Source organism: Argopecten irradians, chromosome 12 (assembly GCF_041381155.1).
Source record: "Argopecten irradians isolate NY chromosome 12, Ai_NY, whole genome shotgun sequence".
NCBI lineage: Eukaryota > Metazoa > Mollusca > Bivalvia > Pectinida > Pectinidae > Argopecten > Argopecten irradians.
The window spans coordinates 29,619,885-29,638,177 of NC_091145.1; the positions used below are offsets into that span (position 1 = coordinate 29,619,885).

General features: G+C 35.2%; 2 protein-coding genes across 4 annotated transcripts in view; one reads left to right on the forward strand and one right to left on the reverse strand.

Moving 5' to 3' along the window:
* LOC138336877 (tetratricopeptide repeat protein 41-like) overlaps positions 1-7,747 on the reverse strand; it is a 46,561-nt gene extending 38,814 nt beyond the window's left edge. For all 3 annotated transcript variants that reach the window (XM_069286484.1, XM_069286485.1, XM_069286482.1), the window contains exon 1: positions 7,625-7,747. The gene's annotated coding sequence lies outside the window, so the exon portion shown is untranslated. The remainder of the gene's footprint in view (positions 1-7,624) is intronic.
* A 140-nt stretch (positions 7,748-7,887) lies between these two features.
* LOC138336890 (uncharacterized) overlaps positions 7,888-18,293 on the forward strand; it is a 46,780-nt gene continuing 36,374 nt past the window's right edge. Inside the window, exons 1-2 of the mRNA XM_069286508.1 lie at positions 7,888-8,096; positions 13,237-13,339. Of these exons, the coding sequence (XP_069142609.1) occupies positions 8,045-8,096; positions 13,237-13,339 (155 nt within the window). The 5' untranslated portion in view covers positions 7,888-8,044. The remainder of the gene's footprint in view (positions 8,097-13,236; positions 13,340-18,293) is intronic.

The following is an 18,293-nucleotide window of genomic DNA, read 5'->3' on the forward strand; positions in this document are numbered from 1 at the left end:
AGAATAACACTTTTGTCCCTGCACATTAACTTTTCTTGTTCTAGAGTTACCATCAATACATATATATTCAAAGTCAACAAGACCATGGAAAGACAGTTATCTAAGTACACAAGATAAGTGTGTTTTCACTATTTCAACATAATAGTGGCCATGTATGAACAATCATGTTGGAATCCAGAAGACACCACCTTGGAATTAGATTTGGCTGGCCATGGTTTGAGTATGGTACGGACATTCTATCTTCAGAATTTTGAGTACCTGTATCATGGTTTGAGTATGGTTCGGACATTCTATCTACAGAATTTTGAGTACCTGTATCAATAAGGGTGATAATAAACTGAACATCGTCCCAGGGTTATTTATGGTACTTCTCCTTATACCTCATTAACCACTTCTCTGGTCTATATAAAACCTGGTTATATACATCAAATGTGCCCGTAAAAGTTCCATCTATTGAAATATTCCTATTACATATATATGTGGGTATATATGTGTGGTTGTCAATTTCCTAATACAGAATAGTACTAAATATTATTGATTCCAATAAACATCATCCATTTTTCTTTATTATAAAAGTCCAATAAAATAACTTGTCTATGTAGTAACTTTCCCTTCGTACATGAATTAAAACCCTCGACTCATAAATCAATTCACCTTTCTATCACACTGTCAAAAGTGATTAAGCAACATTACAAGGAACATTTTCTTATTTGAATTTTTTTCAGTTTTTTAATGTATCCCTTTAAACTTAAATTAAAATCTTCACAAGGTAAGGAAATGGCTTAAGTTACCAAGTCAAAAAGACTTTCAATATTGATCAAGTCTCAATATTAAGTTCATCCTGCTTATATTATTTCACAAGCTGTAAATTAAACCATTATCATGTCATTGTGCTGAAACCTTGGCTAAACATAAAGTTTAAGAATTTTACAGCATGGAGCCAAATTATGATGCTATTCATTCATAATGTATTACTAGGTAAAAGGATTTTGTTGAGCTTTTAACCATGTTAAATCCGTTTCACATAAAAGATAATGAGTTTCACTTTATGAATTGAAAATTTCTTACCTTTAACCTCTTGTCTGACAAATAGATAGAGACACATGTATAGTGTCTTACTAGCATCACCTCTTAAACCATACCTGGTTTCATTTATGTACAATATGTCTACATGTATTTGTTTGACTGAATTAGACGAATGTGACTGTCCCATCTAAGGTTCTACATAACTTGAGAGGACACAAGCCTTATAATGGCCCTATGGGAGTGTTGTCAATATAAGGCCAAACAAAAAAATATGTCCGTTTAGGGTTACATTGGCACAAAAAATAGGGTTGGTAAGTCAGCTTTTTTTAGTGTCTTTCACTCTAAAGTAATGGCCAGAACCAAAGTCTGAGATCAAAATCCAGACTTTTAATAAAAAAATTTCGTAGAAAACTGGGTTGGGGGTAAAAAATTAGGGTTGGTCGGTAAACGTAAACAGGCATTTTTTTTGCCTAATGTGACTGAGTGGGGTGTGCTATTCGGTGTTTTTGACAGCATGTTTCAGTGAGATAGCACTATAAAAATGCTGAGTTCCAATATTACAAGAGGACACAACACAAATATACTGCAGTCTCCCAAAACATACAGACATTCAGATGCACAACACATTACATACAGGGGAGAGCACCCTTCCTAAATGACCTTGCCTGTTAATAGGACGTCAAACCTTATCAATTAACCAACCCACCCTATAGGCAACAATAAACCTGCCATCGAACCAACTTTTGAAGCTGATCACTTGATAAAAAGTCTATATAAAACTTTAATATTGATATTTGACAAATTGATGTTTAGTCAGGATGTTGATAAGATCAGTGCCTGCAGCATCTAGCTGTGTCCCTCTCTTACACTAAACCATTAACCCTAGCTACATTTCCTGTCCACAAAACAACAACCAATACCTAGTGAATACCAGAATTTATGACAATAACAGACCCATCCTTAGTATATACGAGGAGAAAGTTTCCTGTGAAATATTCAAAACAATATGAGTCCTTTTGAAACCAATAAATCATTATTTAGATGTTTCCAATAATGGCTGCTGATGGGACCTTCGGTGGTCCTGTCAAAGACCCAGACAGGAACTCTATTGTGTTACAGCGAGCTATTACCTGTAATTAATGTTTACCTGTCTCACACAGAATATTGATCTCAAAACAATGAAGGTAGTGATCAATGATGCCTCAAAAAACAGCCATCGACACTAATGACCAGCTAGGGACCTGTAAGCCCCTAAAACTCCTGGCAGGCCCTCTAGATCTGTTTTTTCGCATGTTTGTACAATTTTTATGATTATTTGTAAAAGCAATATAGAAAAAAATGCAATTTTTTTGTTTGTTTCATTTCTTAATTAAGATAAACTTTAATTTGAAAAGTGTTTAGTCTAAAGGTATCAACCAATTGTCAGCTATACATAGTTCCAACCAGCTGAGTATCAAATTTTGTGCCAGAATTCTTGCCAGGGTCCTCATTTTCTTTCTTTAGGAGACATTTTCAATTAAGTTAACCCAGTAAGTGTCTAAGCTTGAAAAAGGCCAGGAAAAAAACATCATTTTAAAACCTGTGGCTAATACTATCATTAGCTAACCAAAAGATAAAGATCAGAACAAGCTAATTAAAACTGTTACAAAGGGAAAAACCATAGGTACTTTCTTTATTCATCAAGTCTATTGTAGGTTGGATTTTCCATTGAAATGGTCAATATTTTTGCCACTTTCCACAGAATGCTTTAAAGATATTATGAGATTAAAGGAAATAGAATATTGACTCAATCGGGTGTGAATTTCCACTGTTTATCGATAAAGGAACGCTCTCTCGTTTGGTAATGAAAGTCTTGCCACTTTCTTATTGTATAAAGCACTTTTGGATGGTTTGTATGTGAACTTAAGTCATACACCCCTGAAACTTCATAATGAACAATTCTAGTGTTGGAAATAGAAGAGTTAAAATGTATTTTCAGGGGTGAATCTGTTTTAATCTTCCTTTTAGATTCAGGTAGAGATGGAAAAGAACAATTTAAATCTCAGCTACCACAGGAAAATACCAGGCCATGTTATCAACCCTATGACCTTTCATATACAAATAAAAAATTTAACCCCAGGGATTTAAAACTTTAATGACAACTTTAGTATGTTTAAAATGAATTATTTCAGTTGAAATGCTTTTATATTTCCTTCAGTGTGGTACAACAACCCAAGTAATCTGGTCACACAATTGAAAGTTTTAACATGAAAAGTACATTCAAACCAGTACACTGTTATAGACATTGTAGTTTAATACCAAGTACACTGTATTGAATTGTATTTTAAAACCTTGATAGGTCATTCTACTACATTGAGACTTCATATGTACCAGGTAACCTCAAGTATGTTTTGACTAAGATTTGGGATCTTGACCCTATCTGTAATTATTTCCAAAAACCTCAGATAATCTATGTAATCTTTATGGCCATTACTTTAAACTTCAGCCAAATTTCGCCATTTTGTTTTAACAGTAAGTCTAGCTTTCAAAAACCTATTGAGGGACAGTCTTCCCTGCATGTGTAAGAACCCTTTAAAAAGGAACATGAAATCTGGTAATGCAACAACCAAAAATCATTTCATCCATATTCCAAAAATACAAAGTGGTTTTTTTATAGCAGGGGAAGAAACATGTTACCATTGTTAAATACTTTGGTAATATGTCTTGGAGGGGTTACATATCTGTGTAGAAGACCCTTACATATAACTGTTTAGGGGATTCTCCAAGGGAATTAAGGGGACATAACTCAAAACCATCCCCAGTGATGTAAATACTCAACTCATCTCAAAATATAATAATGGTGATATTCAAATAAATTTACCTTTACAACTGTAATGAAATCGTTGGATTTTTTGTCCACATGTAAGTCATACTGAAATAGGCCACACTCGCGATTTCCGGGGAAAAAAGTAGTGGCTTATACTTCGGAAAATATGGTATATGTGGTCACCTTGTAAATCTACCGTCACACGATCTGACTTTGGTGTTGTGAGGGGGTGGACCTGACGACTAATACACAGACGTTCACTGATCCTTTAAAGCTAAACACCAAGGATATACCTCCTAAATACTATCACAAACATTAAGTCAAACGGGCAATGGGTAGAGATCATCCAGATTAATGCACTAATCCAAACCAATATTGTACTATTGTACTTACTTGTTTATTTCAGTACATTTTGGGGGTCAACAAACCATCGTAAAAAACTCTAACCGAACAGGAAGTTATCATTTCTATTGGTCTATACATGTATAATTAAGTTCTGCTTCATGGTATATTTTATCTAGCAGTTTGATGGCTAGAACAATAAAGGTTAGCCAGAGAAAGTGAAGTTATCTGAACCTATAATTATACAGGCAGACCACAAATCGTATCAATTGAGATTTTCTGCTAAGGAAAATTTCAGTTTCCTAATTCATTAATATACATGTGCTTATCTAATGGATCAATTAATTCATGATTGTTGATAAGATATAAAACAATAACAATAAAGATTAATTACTGGGTCAATTACCAACAGTCATGTAATACTTAACTTAAGTTACATATCAGAAATAGAATATGATGGTCAATTAATTTGGCTACACACTGGCTCCATTGTCATGGATGTTCAGGACTTCATTATGGAAATCTTTAAATCTTACATCAAATCATTGCTAAATCCATCAACATCAGCAAATTACAGGTACAAATTTACAATGACCAACTATATGAAAATTTACCCTAACCGACTATATAAATAAATTTACCCTTACCAACTATATATAAATTTACCCTGACCGACTATATATCTATAAATTTACCCTGACCAACTATATATAATTTTACCCTGACTGACTATATACATAAATTTACCCTGACCAACTATATATAAATTTACCCTGACCAACTATATATAAATTTACCATGACCGACTATATGTATATATATTTACCCTGATCGACTATATATATAAATTTACCCTGACCAACTATATATATATAAATTTACCCTGACCAACTATATATGAATTTACCATGACCAACTATATGTATATATATTTACCCTGATCGACTATATATATAAATTTACCCTGACCAACTATATATATATAAATTTACCCTGACCAACTATATATAAACTTACCCTGACCGACTATATATATAAATTTTACCCTGACCAACTAATTATAAATTTATCCTGAACGACAATATATACACGTGTATAGATTTATCCTGACCGACAAGATAAAAACCCTGGCCAGAGTGCTGTATAAAATAAAGCAGACATTGTGTGTATATGTTGTAAGTTTCGAGTGATGATATTCTTTCTTACCCACACGTACCACTCTTTACCCTCTGGTGTATTAGATGTTCAGTAATGCAAACAATCTGTTGTCTGTTCTTTATTAGAAGACAAACAATTGGTCGAGTCTTTGTCACATGATGATAATAATATCTAATGTACATCTAGTGTAGATATTGCTTAATGGAGGGGAGATAATGTCACGCCATTCCTGTGTCAACACATCAACAACCAAATTCTTCTCTTGTTTAAACCATCAACAAAGAAACAGTCATCGTTCTGAATATTTAAATGTTTGAAATAGCTAATCAAACACAAATCTAACAATTTTCATTGCTTATCAAAGACAAAAGTTCTCACAATTTCATTGTTTAAACAATTTTTTTGTACAACATACACTTTAAACTGAAAATAATGAAGTGACATTATTCAACATGAAATATTTTAAAATTTCTTTCTAAGTTGCAAAACAAAGAACACAAAATTTGAATTTAAATAAATGTCTTTAAGTTTAAAGTAAACTTCCCTAATTTATCTAAATGGCATCTTTCTGGATCTGACCATTTTCAATATACATGTATTCAAATGAAGCATATTGAAATTTCAGACTTGACGAAAATTCTTTGTTCCTCTTTTGTTATATAAAGATTTTTTTTAAATAAACAGATTTAAAGTTATAATGCAGCACACTTTTATCCCGATAATTCATGGAGAATTACATTAATTCCAAGAAACCTAACATGCGAAGGGTTTGAAAAGTCCAAAGTTTACTCTGGAAAAATAAGGAATTTAGATAAATCAATCAAAACCACTTTTCTTAAATTGAAGAAATTAAGATTTTGCTTTGAATCTAAATGTTTGGTATTAGATTTAATTAAAATGTATGATGAAATCTAACGATGATGCTGGCATGATGTCAGAATGTTGAAACATGAATGTTTGCCTTTATAAATGTAGACTGTATGTATAGGATATATAACATTGTTTTTGTAATAAAGCCTTTGTCTAGTTGAAGATTATGTCATGAGATGACAGTATGATACTAGATGAAGGAAGCTGAAGTGGACAAAATCATGTACCATGTGATACCAAATAACGTTTATGCAAGACTAGTATCTCTAGTGGTGATGAAATGTAACTAATTGTAATCTTCTCGCTGAAATGACATTAGCTCTGAATATCATCTTTTGACATCATTCCATCACCAATAGAAGCAATTGTCCTGTACAAACCTTACCTGGTATCACATGGTATGTGAATGAATCCCAATGTCATAACCTTTAGTTTAAGATATAAAAAAAAATATTTGCAAAATATGACTGAGAAATCGTCACAGTTTCAGATTAATGTTAAATATGACAGATAAATTGTAGTTTTACATCATATGACATTAATCTCCATTGCCATCATTTATGTGGAATTGAGAAATGGTCGATCATCTTTTTTTTATTATTGGCTTTCGCTTATGAACATAATTTTCCTTTCATAAAAACTGCTTGTAAATAATTGTCTAAACAAATGAATTATCCAGCTTCCCTGTATATACACAAATCATCTTTCTGTCTAGTAGGAGACCAAGTGGACTTAGTTAACCCATAACTGGACAATAGGAGGACTCTGGTAACTCTAGATAAAAAAAACACCTTAGCAAAAGTTGCTAAAACCTTTCTTTTTTCTTTAGCAAACAAAAAAAAGTTTTTAAGTAGAACGTGCCCAACAAAGAAACTTGTCTTTTTAAAAATTATGATATCTACAATAGCGCATAGGGCAACATTTGCAATGCTTTTAATTGCTAAAAGTAAACTAAGAAAATAATAAAAGAACATGATATTTTCATACTGTTCCACATATTCCTCCCTATTCCTCAAGGCCATAACCAGGCCATTATTTTTTCAGTGTAACACTTGGAATGACAAATGTTTAGGAACTTGAATTCCATCTTGAATCAAATGAAAAAAGAAATGAAATTACAAATTTATTTTCTTATTCAGCAAAAAGAAAGGCTTAGCAATAAATATTTTATTTTAGCAATTAGTGTCTTCCATTAGCAAAATGACCAAAATGCTATCCATAGAGTGAACACAGGAGGACAAATGCCTCTACTGACAACTAGGCCTAGCAAGTGATGACAGAGTGAGGGTGACAAAATTGATTTGCTCCGATGGTTACCTGTAAATAATGGTGTCACCTCATGCTAACACTAGATTTACATTTTATTCAATTGGCTCAACCGCTGAATCAGTATTCTATCTTTGTACTATAGGTAACCCTTACCTGTTGGCACAGCTGAATAGAATCCAAGATGATCACATTACTGACAGTAAGTGCTTGAGATCTTGTTGAGTGACATCTCCATGTAAACTAACCGTACTTCCGGTAAAAATATTATTTTCAAACAACATAAGCGACAAAAACGGAAACGGAAGAGGCCCTGATTCGGCATAGTCGGAATGCAGAAAATCCCACCAATCAACATGAGCCAAGTTGAGAGACGTCGGTTTGTACTTGTTGGTGGATGATTGGTCAAGTTACTGATCGTGGTGCTGTTTGATTGGTCAGTCAAAGGAAGGGAATCCCCTCAGAACGGTGTGCCTCGTCAGGCTATAACGTCAATCAACACATGTTTTGACAGTTAGGGTTTCTCTTTTTCTGCATTTTTCTACAACAGTCGAGGGTTGCACCGGCGAGAGGAAGATGAGGTGGAAATTACTGTATATAGGTGTCTTGGGACTTATTTTAATGTCGGGTAAGGTTAAATTGTGTGCATTTTTAGACATTTCATTTGCCCCCCCCTTTCCACATCACCGTTCAACCGGCATTTTGCGTGTGGCACTAATTTTCACATATTTTGACCTTAAAAATTCATTGAACTATTTACTGCACTTGTAATATCTTATTTTTATCCACATTGTTCATCTTTACGTTGTTGTTAAACAAGGAATGAGTTGGCGTTCAAAAAGTTACAAGGGCATCCCCGCTACCAACCCCCTCCCCGGCACTTGTCTTTACCGTAGTCTGAATATAACTTGTGCTGGCTTCAGTCTTCGCGTGCATACGAAGCCAGTGTATTGGGCCCATGTTTTGTATTTGTTAACACCGATTGTTTTGCAAGATAGCAAGAATACAATATCGCCTACCAACAGTAGACACCTTAATGCACCTATTTCAATTTTCATATTTCAAATTACAGTATCATGTTATACAATCGATAATTTTTCACTATTAAGTAATTTAAGAATTATTGATACAACAATTAAAAAATGTTAGATCTGTATTAAGTGGAAAACAACTCCAAGACACTTGGGTGTCTTTTTGCAAAAGTCTATTCGTTAAGAATTGGCATGACCACACCCCCAACTGTTTGGAACATTGACAGGGAATGAAAATAATCCTAACGTTACATTTTAACTATGATTTGGGATGAATTTGTTGTCATTGTGTTTATTGTAACTGCATTTTATTGCAGAAAATGCATGCAAGTACAATTAAATATTGATTAAGTTCATTATATGTACATTTTTTCATATGGGCAAAAAAAATAGCGTAAGTGCACACAGCAAATGGTTAGTGTGTTAGAATTTAATAACTGGAGTTTTGAGGTTCATTCTGGTAGTTGCTTAACTTGCGTTTTTTCTTTTACGTACAAGCAAATAGGAATTCTCAATAATTAATCCATTAATTGGTAGCATGGCATTTAGTGCAAGGTAGCAGTCATCGTTGATCTTAACAAGTTGTCTAAAAAAATTGAGGTGACAAATCCTATTTAGTATGACATCCCATATATTTAGGTCAAGGGAAATAGATGGAGGATAGATCTTGGCGTATAGTCACACATACCTCTTCTTGGTTTGATGATACATGATGGATTGTGTTCTCTCATTAACAGGTGCAAATTGTTTATGTGCCATAATCAGCGTTAAGATTATAGAACAAAGATTTACGATCTACAAGGTTCCGCTGGAACATTATATAATCAAATAAAGATGGTGGTATGGTTGGTTTGTCCTCGGTACATTTACTCCCGAGACTCGAGACTTGTCAATGTTGTCAAAGAGACAATTAACAGAGGTGTTTATGTAAACAATACACAGTAATATCAACAGTCGTTTGGATCAGACTTAGAGCTGCCACTGATGAGGACACTATATATACTCTGGGGTAATAGTCCCGACTTGTCAACAGTACTTGGTTCTGACGACATTTCTGGTTTTTCTATTTGGATATATATTTACACTCAAAAGAAGTACTAAGCTACTAGTACAATATTAACCTAATTAACACCCATCATCCTCATTTTCACCTTCCTCCTTTTCACCTTCCTCCTTTTCACCTTCCTCCTTTTTACCTTCCTCCTTTTCCTCACGTTTTCAGAACACATACTGTAAACCAACTTTCTTTTGCATACGATTTACGTTTGTGAATTTTTCAATCAAATTTGGGAAAGATTATCTTTGTGATTTGATAGTTTCCACGCTTATATCAAGAGGAATTTTTATTTCAAATTCTCAAAATTAAATATCTTTGAACTTGTTTTGAAGTAAAAATCACCAAATTTAACAGTTGCAAAAGGTCGTTGGTTTACAGCATTTAAGTGGTATACAAAACCATAAAATACTGACGGATCAAGATACAGAAATTTTGGATACACAAATGTTTACGTTTAGTTATGTAACTCTGTTATCTGATCATGTTATCAATGTAATGTGATATGTGAAATGTGGAAGCAGATGTATCAGTCCTCCAGAACAAATTTTGAGTAGCACCATTACATCTTTTTTTGTAAGTTGTCTTAACATTGGCACCATAGTCTGCAGAGTTCATACATACACACATACCCTAGAGTCTGTGGTGCTTTACCTGGGTTGTAGGTCTACGGTGGGTTATGTAACTTTTGTCAGGTATACATTTCATAAAATACACCTAAACTGAAGTTTTAAAGCGTTGTTACTCTCGGCCAAATAGTTAACGCCAAATAGTTAACTAGCTCAAACAACAAGGGTAGCTATGACCATGCTATGTAGGAGAGATGCCAGTGAATATAAACACAGGTTGGTGGTTTTCCCTTGGGTACTATGACTTTCCTCCACCTCCTAAACCTGATTTATCCTTGAATGACCTTGGCTGTAAATGCAGGGACAAACACACCAAGTAATATATTGTCATTATATTTCCCTTATAGTATAGAACTTTCCTAACGTCTTTTGTATCAACTTTAATTTTGATGCTTTGGGAAATGATACACTGTATTAAAGGGAATCAGATAAATCCTTATAACACCTGCCTTGAGGTCAATCAACAGGTGCAGTAAAGGTTTGTGAAATGAGGGAGTCTAGGGGTTATAAGATAATTACTGTCCAGAGGGGTAGATGACCACGATGTCCAGGGAGGGGGGTGTACCTATGGGGTAGGATGACCACTGTCTAGGTCTGTACTAACTACCTGATACTGACAGTGAGTGGTGCTCTCAGCTGGGTATGATTATAAACAGGACTGGGATCTAGTAGATAGGACAGATAGCATTAGGACTAGTACTGTACCATGGATCTGACTTCTGTGTGCTTGGACTGTTGTAGACACTTAGATAACCGATATACCTATGTCTATGATGAGCTGCCATTAGATACATTTAGATTTCCTTCTATCATTTTTGTTCCTGTTGGATACGGTTGGACATGACCATCATTAATGGAGTTGGCTCACCTGTCTAGTGTGATTGACATGATGCCTCACTCCTGATCAGTCCATTTTTCTCATCTCTTTACTTCTATCACACAAATCGATTACCTACATGCTTGGCATACATCAGCCACAGTGGCAGACAAAATAGCACAGAAACACATTCATAACCATTATGTAAACCTTTAACATTCTCAACTGTAATCAACAAAAGTAGTATTCTTTCTTTCTTTCTTTCTTTCTTTCTTTTCTTTCTTTCTAAAACCGTATTGATGTATGCATTGTACTAATTAATACACAAATCCTTATATCTTCTTCAATCAAAATCAATGGGATTCCTGTCTTATTCTTCGACACACTCGACTCAGAGTCAAGAAATCTTTGACTGTACATATTAGAGTGTTTTGAGCTTATGTTATCAATGTATCAATTAGCAGGGTATAGAGATAAAGAATGAAATCTTCCTCCTTATAGAAAAGTATTCAGGTGTTTGATTTGTCAGCTGTGATATTAATTTATTCACCCCTAAAGACACAATTGAACTCTTCTAATTCAAAGCCTGGAGCAGATCATTACGAAATTTCAGGTGTAATTGAGTTAATATTCATCAGTGATCATGCTGCTTTCTGCCATTTGATGTATAGCTTTTACGTATTCACTGTTTTATCGTTCACCCAAAGTGAAAAGCGTTCAAACCTTTGGGAATATAAAGACGGCAATGTGTTACACAACAGCCTGTTTTACTGTTGGTAGGAATAAGTGGGAGATTATAATCGAGAGCCATGTTGTAGATCCATGCCAAGGTTTTCCAGGGTATACTATATATATGAGATGTTAGTGATGTGTTACATACTTAGTACATTATGCTTGAGCTTCCACAGGGGACCGGTAAACAGATACAGATGGTTAAAGTACATGTCAGCTTATTTTATCCCCCAAATCACCCCCCAAGATCAATTTTAAGTATCCCCAAATCTTTTAAGAAATGTACATGTCTGCATGCAGATACTGCGTAATAAAATATGGTTTGATTTTGTGATTAACACTTTGAAAATATTTCAGTTTTTGCACCTGTAATTTACTGTAACTTCAGTAGTATACAGTTGATAAAAACAAAATGAAGAACCATTGATGAACTTTATTGCTTGTGGGATTTCTTCATGAAACAAAGAATATTCTTGGACCCAGATATTCATACCGAAAACCTAGTAGACCAGGATCTTTTCATTTTAATGATTAAATGGTCTTAGTTCAGTCCATTGTAGTTCTAAGTTGTAGATAGGGGGCATGCATTTGTAATCTTAATGAAAACATATTATACAATAAAGATCGATGATATCATGTTACATGCATCAGAGAGTATGCAAGTTTGTTATCAGACTTCAGAGGGTAAAATTAGGCCAAAGTGATGTAATGCTTTGTTGTATCAATGCATAATTGACATACGTCTTGATTGATTGCCTCAAGGATTGATACACCAACATAAGAACATCAGAGGTTCAATTCAGTATATTTACTAATGTTATGAATAAGATATAAAAAAACAAACTTTCTGATATTGTTGTAATCTTAACCTGTAGCACTTTAATTTCCATATCTCAAATCTTCTATTCTTATCTCTACATTGACTTAAATGCAAGTTCAATTGCAAGTGTTTAGGCATCCAATATTGTACTGATAAAATTCCTGAAAGATTCGGTCTTGACTGCAGAATCCACTATGTAATTGTATGCAATCATACTATACATCATAAAAAAGGAATATCGGGTACATCATAAAAAGGGACAAAATAAAGAATTGTCAAAACAAAGAAATTTATTAGCCATTATGATCAGAACCTCATCAGATGCAAAGATGTACATTTTCAGGGGGAATATAAATATAGATGTATAGGATTTCAAACAAAATACAAAAATACTGGCTTTAGAAAACAAACTGACTACAAAAGTCTAGCCACATCACTTTTACAGAGTGATGTATCCATCTAAATGAGACAAAAGTCGACAAATGGTGTCATTTGTGAGCAAAATTAGATAGGTTTCGATCATCAAATGGGAAGTCAAAATTTCTAGAGGAAGAGAATACCTATTGAAAAGTTTGCTACATGTATACTAAATTTTCTGACATGGAACATTTGAGTTGTTACGTAAGATGTAATTATACACTGACGATACTGTAACACTAATATTTATAAAATTTACTCCTTGTAGGTCTGTGTGCGGCCCAGGAAGATGGTGATGATGATGTAACTGTTGAAGAAAGTGTCGGAAAGAGTCGGGACGGGTCCAGGACCGACGATGAAGTTGTTAAAAGGTAAATTGCCTGTTAATATCCTCAATGAGGTGTTCATGAAGATGCTCATTCTAATATTGATACAGTTGATCCTTGATAATCCAGGCAATTGCATTTCCTAGTCTAGACTGTCCTTTAATATTGCAATTTTTCTGCACTGCCAAATTCCTTCTACTTAGTCAAAGTCAATAATCAAATCTGTTCCCTGACATTCCCATTCAGATTGTGAGTATCAAAGGTCCATTGTATATTATCGGGTGTAGAAATTACCCTACAGCTGTTTTCCCATATGGCATGAAGTACCGAAGGTGGAAAATGAGAGCTAAAACAAAAGTTCAAACCTGAAATCAAAAACTTTTGTATAAAGTTGCAAAATCATGTGATGCATGAATTTAGAACAGTCATGACTTCCATTTATAGAACTCAGCAAGTGTTGCATAATGTGGCTTTTATTGATAAGGTATGTTTTAATATTGCACACATTGTGTGGTCTTTAAATTATTTGGAGTTGCGTAGCAACTGCATTGCATGGGCATACAATTTTGATCAAAGATTATTATAGATATTCTGAAAACATCTTGATTGACTCTCATCAGTAAACATTCATTACAGACATTTTGTTACCATGAATGTACAACAAATAACCTACATATAGTATCAAAACTCTCATAGAACATCATTATCATTCAGCAAAGAATCCAATTAGCCGCTATGCCCTTCTGTCTTGATTGTGGTTTCTGAAGCTGGATAGCTCTCTTGCCCTTTGCCCTTTAGAATGGTTCAGAGATTCACCGTAAATGTTTACGTGTACTGTCAGTTTCATGATATTACTATCATATTGTTTCTTTCCATCTCTCTCGACTGTACGTCATCATGGAACACCTTCAGCCAAAGAAAGTATTCATGGGTAATATAGAATGGGCTGCTATCAATAAAATAACACCTTTTCTTACTTTTCAAAAGATACATCCACTCAACTCAGCTGCATTTTCAGGGTGTTAAGCTATACCCTAGCATTATTATAGGTGACTTTATATATGGTATATAATGTTAACATGAAGTCAACTGTTCGTAAACCGATTCTGAGGGAATCTCCATAACATGAACACCTGTTTTATTTATTGAAAGCTGTAGCGATGGTCTGTGTACATAGAATCATGGTAAAGTCAGAGAAAATGACAGACATTGCTCCAAGGTTCTTACACACTGAGACCAGAACAGTATCCCCTGGTCTACCCACCAGGGGCAAGGAGGTTCAGCCTATCAGGTACTCAGTGACACCAGAAGAGGTGGGCTCTGATAAAATGGTAACTATAACACTAACACCAGAGCAGAATCCCCAGGTCTACCAATTATATTTAGGTGTAGGACAGGTTGGCCTATCGGGCACTGAGGGAGTGTGAAAACTTGTTCTTTCTATTACCCTTTGAAAGTTCGGGTTAACATGGAGCCCTTGTCAGTCAACCCTTATAGCTATACATATATACAACAGCATGCTATCCTTCATGTGAATTGTTTTTACTTCAGATGATAAGTTCACATGGACCAAAATTGGCTGTACACAGTCTATATATCTAAACCAAGTTTTACCCCAATCTTATACACAGCGGGTATATGACCAGTGGCCAGGTGGTGTTGTATGACCAGTGGCCAGGTGGTGTTGTATGACCAGTGGCCAGGTGGTGTTGTATGACCAGTGGCCAGGTGGTGTTGTATGACCAGTGGCCAGGTGGTGTTGTATGACCAGTGGCCAGGTGGTGTTGTATGACCAGTGGCCAGGTGGTGTTGTATGACCAGTGGCCAGGTGGTGTTGTATGACCAGTGGCCAGGTGGTGTTGTGTGACCAGTGGCCAGGTGGTGTTGTATGACCAGTGGCCAGGTGGTGTTGTGTGACCAGTGGCCAGGTGGTGTTGTGTGACCAGTGGCCAGGTGGTGTTGTGTGACCAGTGGCCAGGTGGTGTTGTGTGACCAGTGGCCAGGTGGTGTTGTTATGACCAGTGGCCAGGTGGTGTTGTATGACCAGTGGCCAGGTGGTGTTGTATGACCAGTGGCCAGGTGGTGTTGTATGACCAGTGGCCAGGTGGTGTTGTGTGACCAGTGGCCAGGTGGTGTTGTGTGACCAGTGGCCAGGTGGTGTTGTATGACCAGTGGCCAGGTGGTGTTGTATGACAGTGGCCAGTGGTATATAAACTCCTAACGATCAGTGGTGCTCCTCCTATGTTGGGTGTATCTGGCATTCTTGGCTTCATTAGCTGTTATTATAAAACTTCCTAACGATCCACAACTACTCCTCCTCAACTACTGGAGGGATATCAATAAAACTTAATGGCAATAATCCTTACAAAGTATAGATGTGTGCAATCTTTATGGGAACAAGATACCTAAGATGCCTCTACTTTTTTCAGAGTTATACCCCTTAAATCTTTTAAATGTTACTAAAGGGGAGATAAGTTTGTCTCCTAGATAACATTTATATATCTATAGTTACAATTCCTTTTCCATAAGGTTACATGATCAAAATGAGCATAGACAATGACACACAAACAACATGCTAATGAATGGATAATTGAGAAACTGTATAAGGAGAACTCATCAGTCTACCACCTGTCTACAGTGGTAAATCATTTACAGGTAAAACGCGCACTACCGTGCACTGAACGAGTTTTACAGATTCTTAGCTGGGTTATACAGCTATCTCATTTCAGACAAGAACCAATTATGCTAACAAACTCATATTTTACCTCGGGGAAAATCATACATAAAAAGTAAACATCCTCTGCATTAGTATGTACATATATATTTAGTTTTGTTATTCTTAGGGAGAGCTTGTAATTATTGGAGCCAGCAGTTAATTATTTTAAGAATATTCAACAATGTGGTTTTAAAACTCTAGAGATTAATAGAAAAAAAAGGCCCATGGGGATTTATCTTGTTATATTTTTTTATTCACGAGGCATAGCTTACACTATGTTAATTCCTGGTCTAGATCAAAAACGCAATTTTAAAGGGAAAATAATGGATTTTAGTTTCAATTTATAAACTGGTAGTAAGTTGAATGAGTTTTTAGTAGACATATAGCTACCAGTGCAGGTATTTGACAAATTTATTAAAATCAATCAATTTTTTAATTAGCACAGTAGGTGGTCCTAATTCACAAACAAAGTTGATCATTCTAAGATTTTGAATTGAACGAGATTAGTGTTATTTTAAGACGAGTGTGGTAGTGTAAATCAAGGGACAGTATTTGGATTAGTTTCAGAATTTCGAAGTGACAAAATTAATTAGGTGTTTATTGACGTTTGGAGTGTGAATATAATGAAGAAAATTGCTCTTGGTACTTGTATTTGGCGATACAGGCCAACGTTAAACTCATCACATCCTCATCCTACAGGAGAAGTCAGAAGATTGACATCTCCCTGTTATAACACATGTGTATGTAATTACTCTCCCAACACAAATCTTTATTTCCCCCTTGTCCATCACCAACTTTGGGCATAGATTTAACAGTACATTTACTTCTCAATGTCTGTCTATTACAGTGTAATTTCGGTGACGGTACCACAGTATATTTTTATAGTCCCACATGCGTTTGTTTGGCTGCAAATGTGACTGACTTATGTTCAACACATGCAAGCATCTGCATGATTCTGTTCCCAAAATGACTTTGATATAGATGTTTACCGTTACTATTTATAGACTTGGTTGTGAATGATAGAGAATGTATCTGGTGGTTTACCTAGTCCATACAAACCAGCATTGGCATTCTCTCAGACACAATAATAGGTTACCCTCTCAGCTCTAATTAGTCCTCGTTAGCTAATGAGACACTGACCATTTACTTACACAAGCATAGACAATTGGACATTGTTTATAACTTTTTACGCTGGCTTTCATACATGTTTTTTTTACTACCGTTAGTCAACTACAACCTTAAACATTGAAATTCATAGACAAACATGATTTCTTGTTTATACTGTACATGATGCAAATGTGAAAATTTACAAAAGGGGGGAATTATTGACACTAATTACATGAAGAATTTTTTAAAGTGCAAAAAGTTCTCAAGAACATGATATTTACTATTCAGTGTCTATATTTCACTATGTTGCAAAAAAATAACAGTCATATTTATCGCAAAATATAACAACATCACAACGTTGCATATATATATATGCAAATCGCAATATCAAACATTCACAAAAATATCTACGTTTACAATTACAGAAGAATTATGTCCATGTACAGCAAGATTCAATAGTTAGTACATATGATGACCAGGAAACTAAATTTCATGCATATATATATATGTGTGTTATGTATAAAACAGGTGGAAAGGGGACACCATAAAATACAATACATTAATCATTAAATAATCAATATCACGAAGGGAAAACAAATGTTGGTTACTTCTACCCTTTAGAACTGATCATTTAAAATTGAGGGGTGGGGAGGAACGGATCACGCTATATGGGTTACTTACAGGGGTGACAGCGAGCAATATAGGGGCTGGCATGATTACACATATAAGCTGACTTGAATACACATGTAGGGGCTGACATGAATACACATATAGGGGCTGACATGAATACACACATAGGGGCTGACATGAATACACACATATGAATACACACATAGGGCTGACATGAATACACACATAGGGGCTGACATGAATGTAGTACACAAGGGGCTGACATCAATGTTAGTACACATAGGGGCTGACATCAATGTTAGTACACATAGGGGCTGACATCAATGTTGTGTACACATAGGGGCTGACATCAATGTTAGTGTACACATAGGGGCTGACATCAATAGTTAGTACACATAGGGGCTGACATCAATGTTAGTACAAAGGGGCTGACATCAATGTTAGTACACATAGGGGCTGACATCAATGTTAGTACACATAGGGGCTGACATCAATGTTAGTACACATAGGGGCTGACATCAATGTTAGTACACATAGGGGCTGACA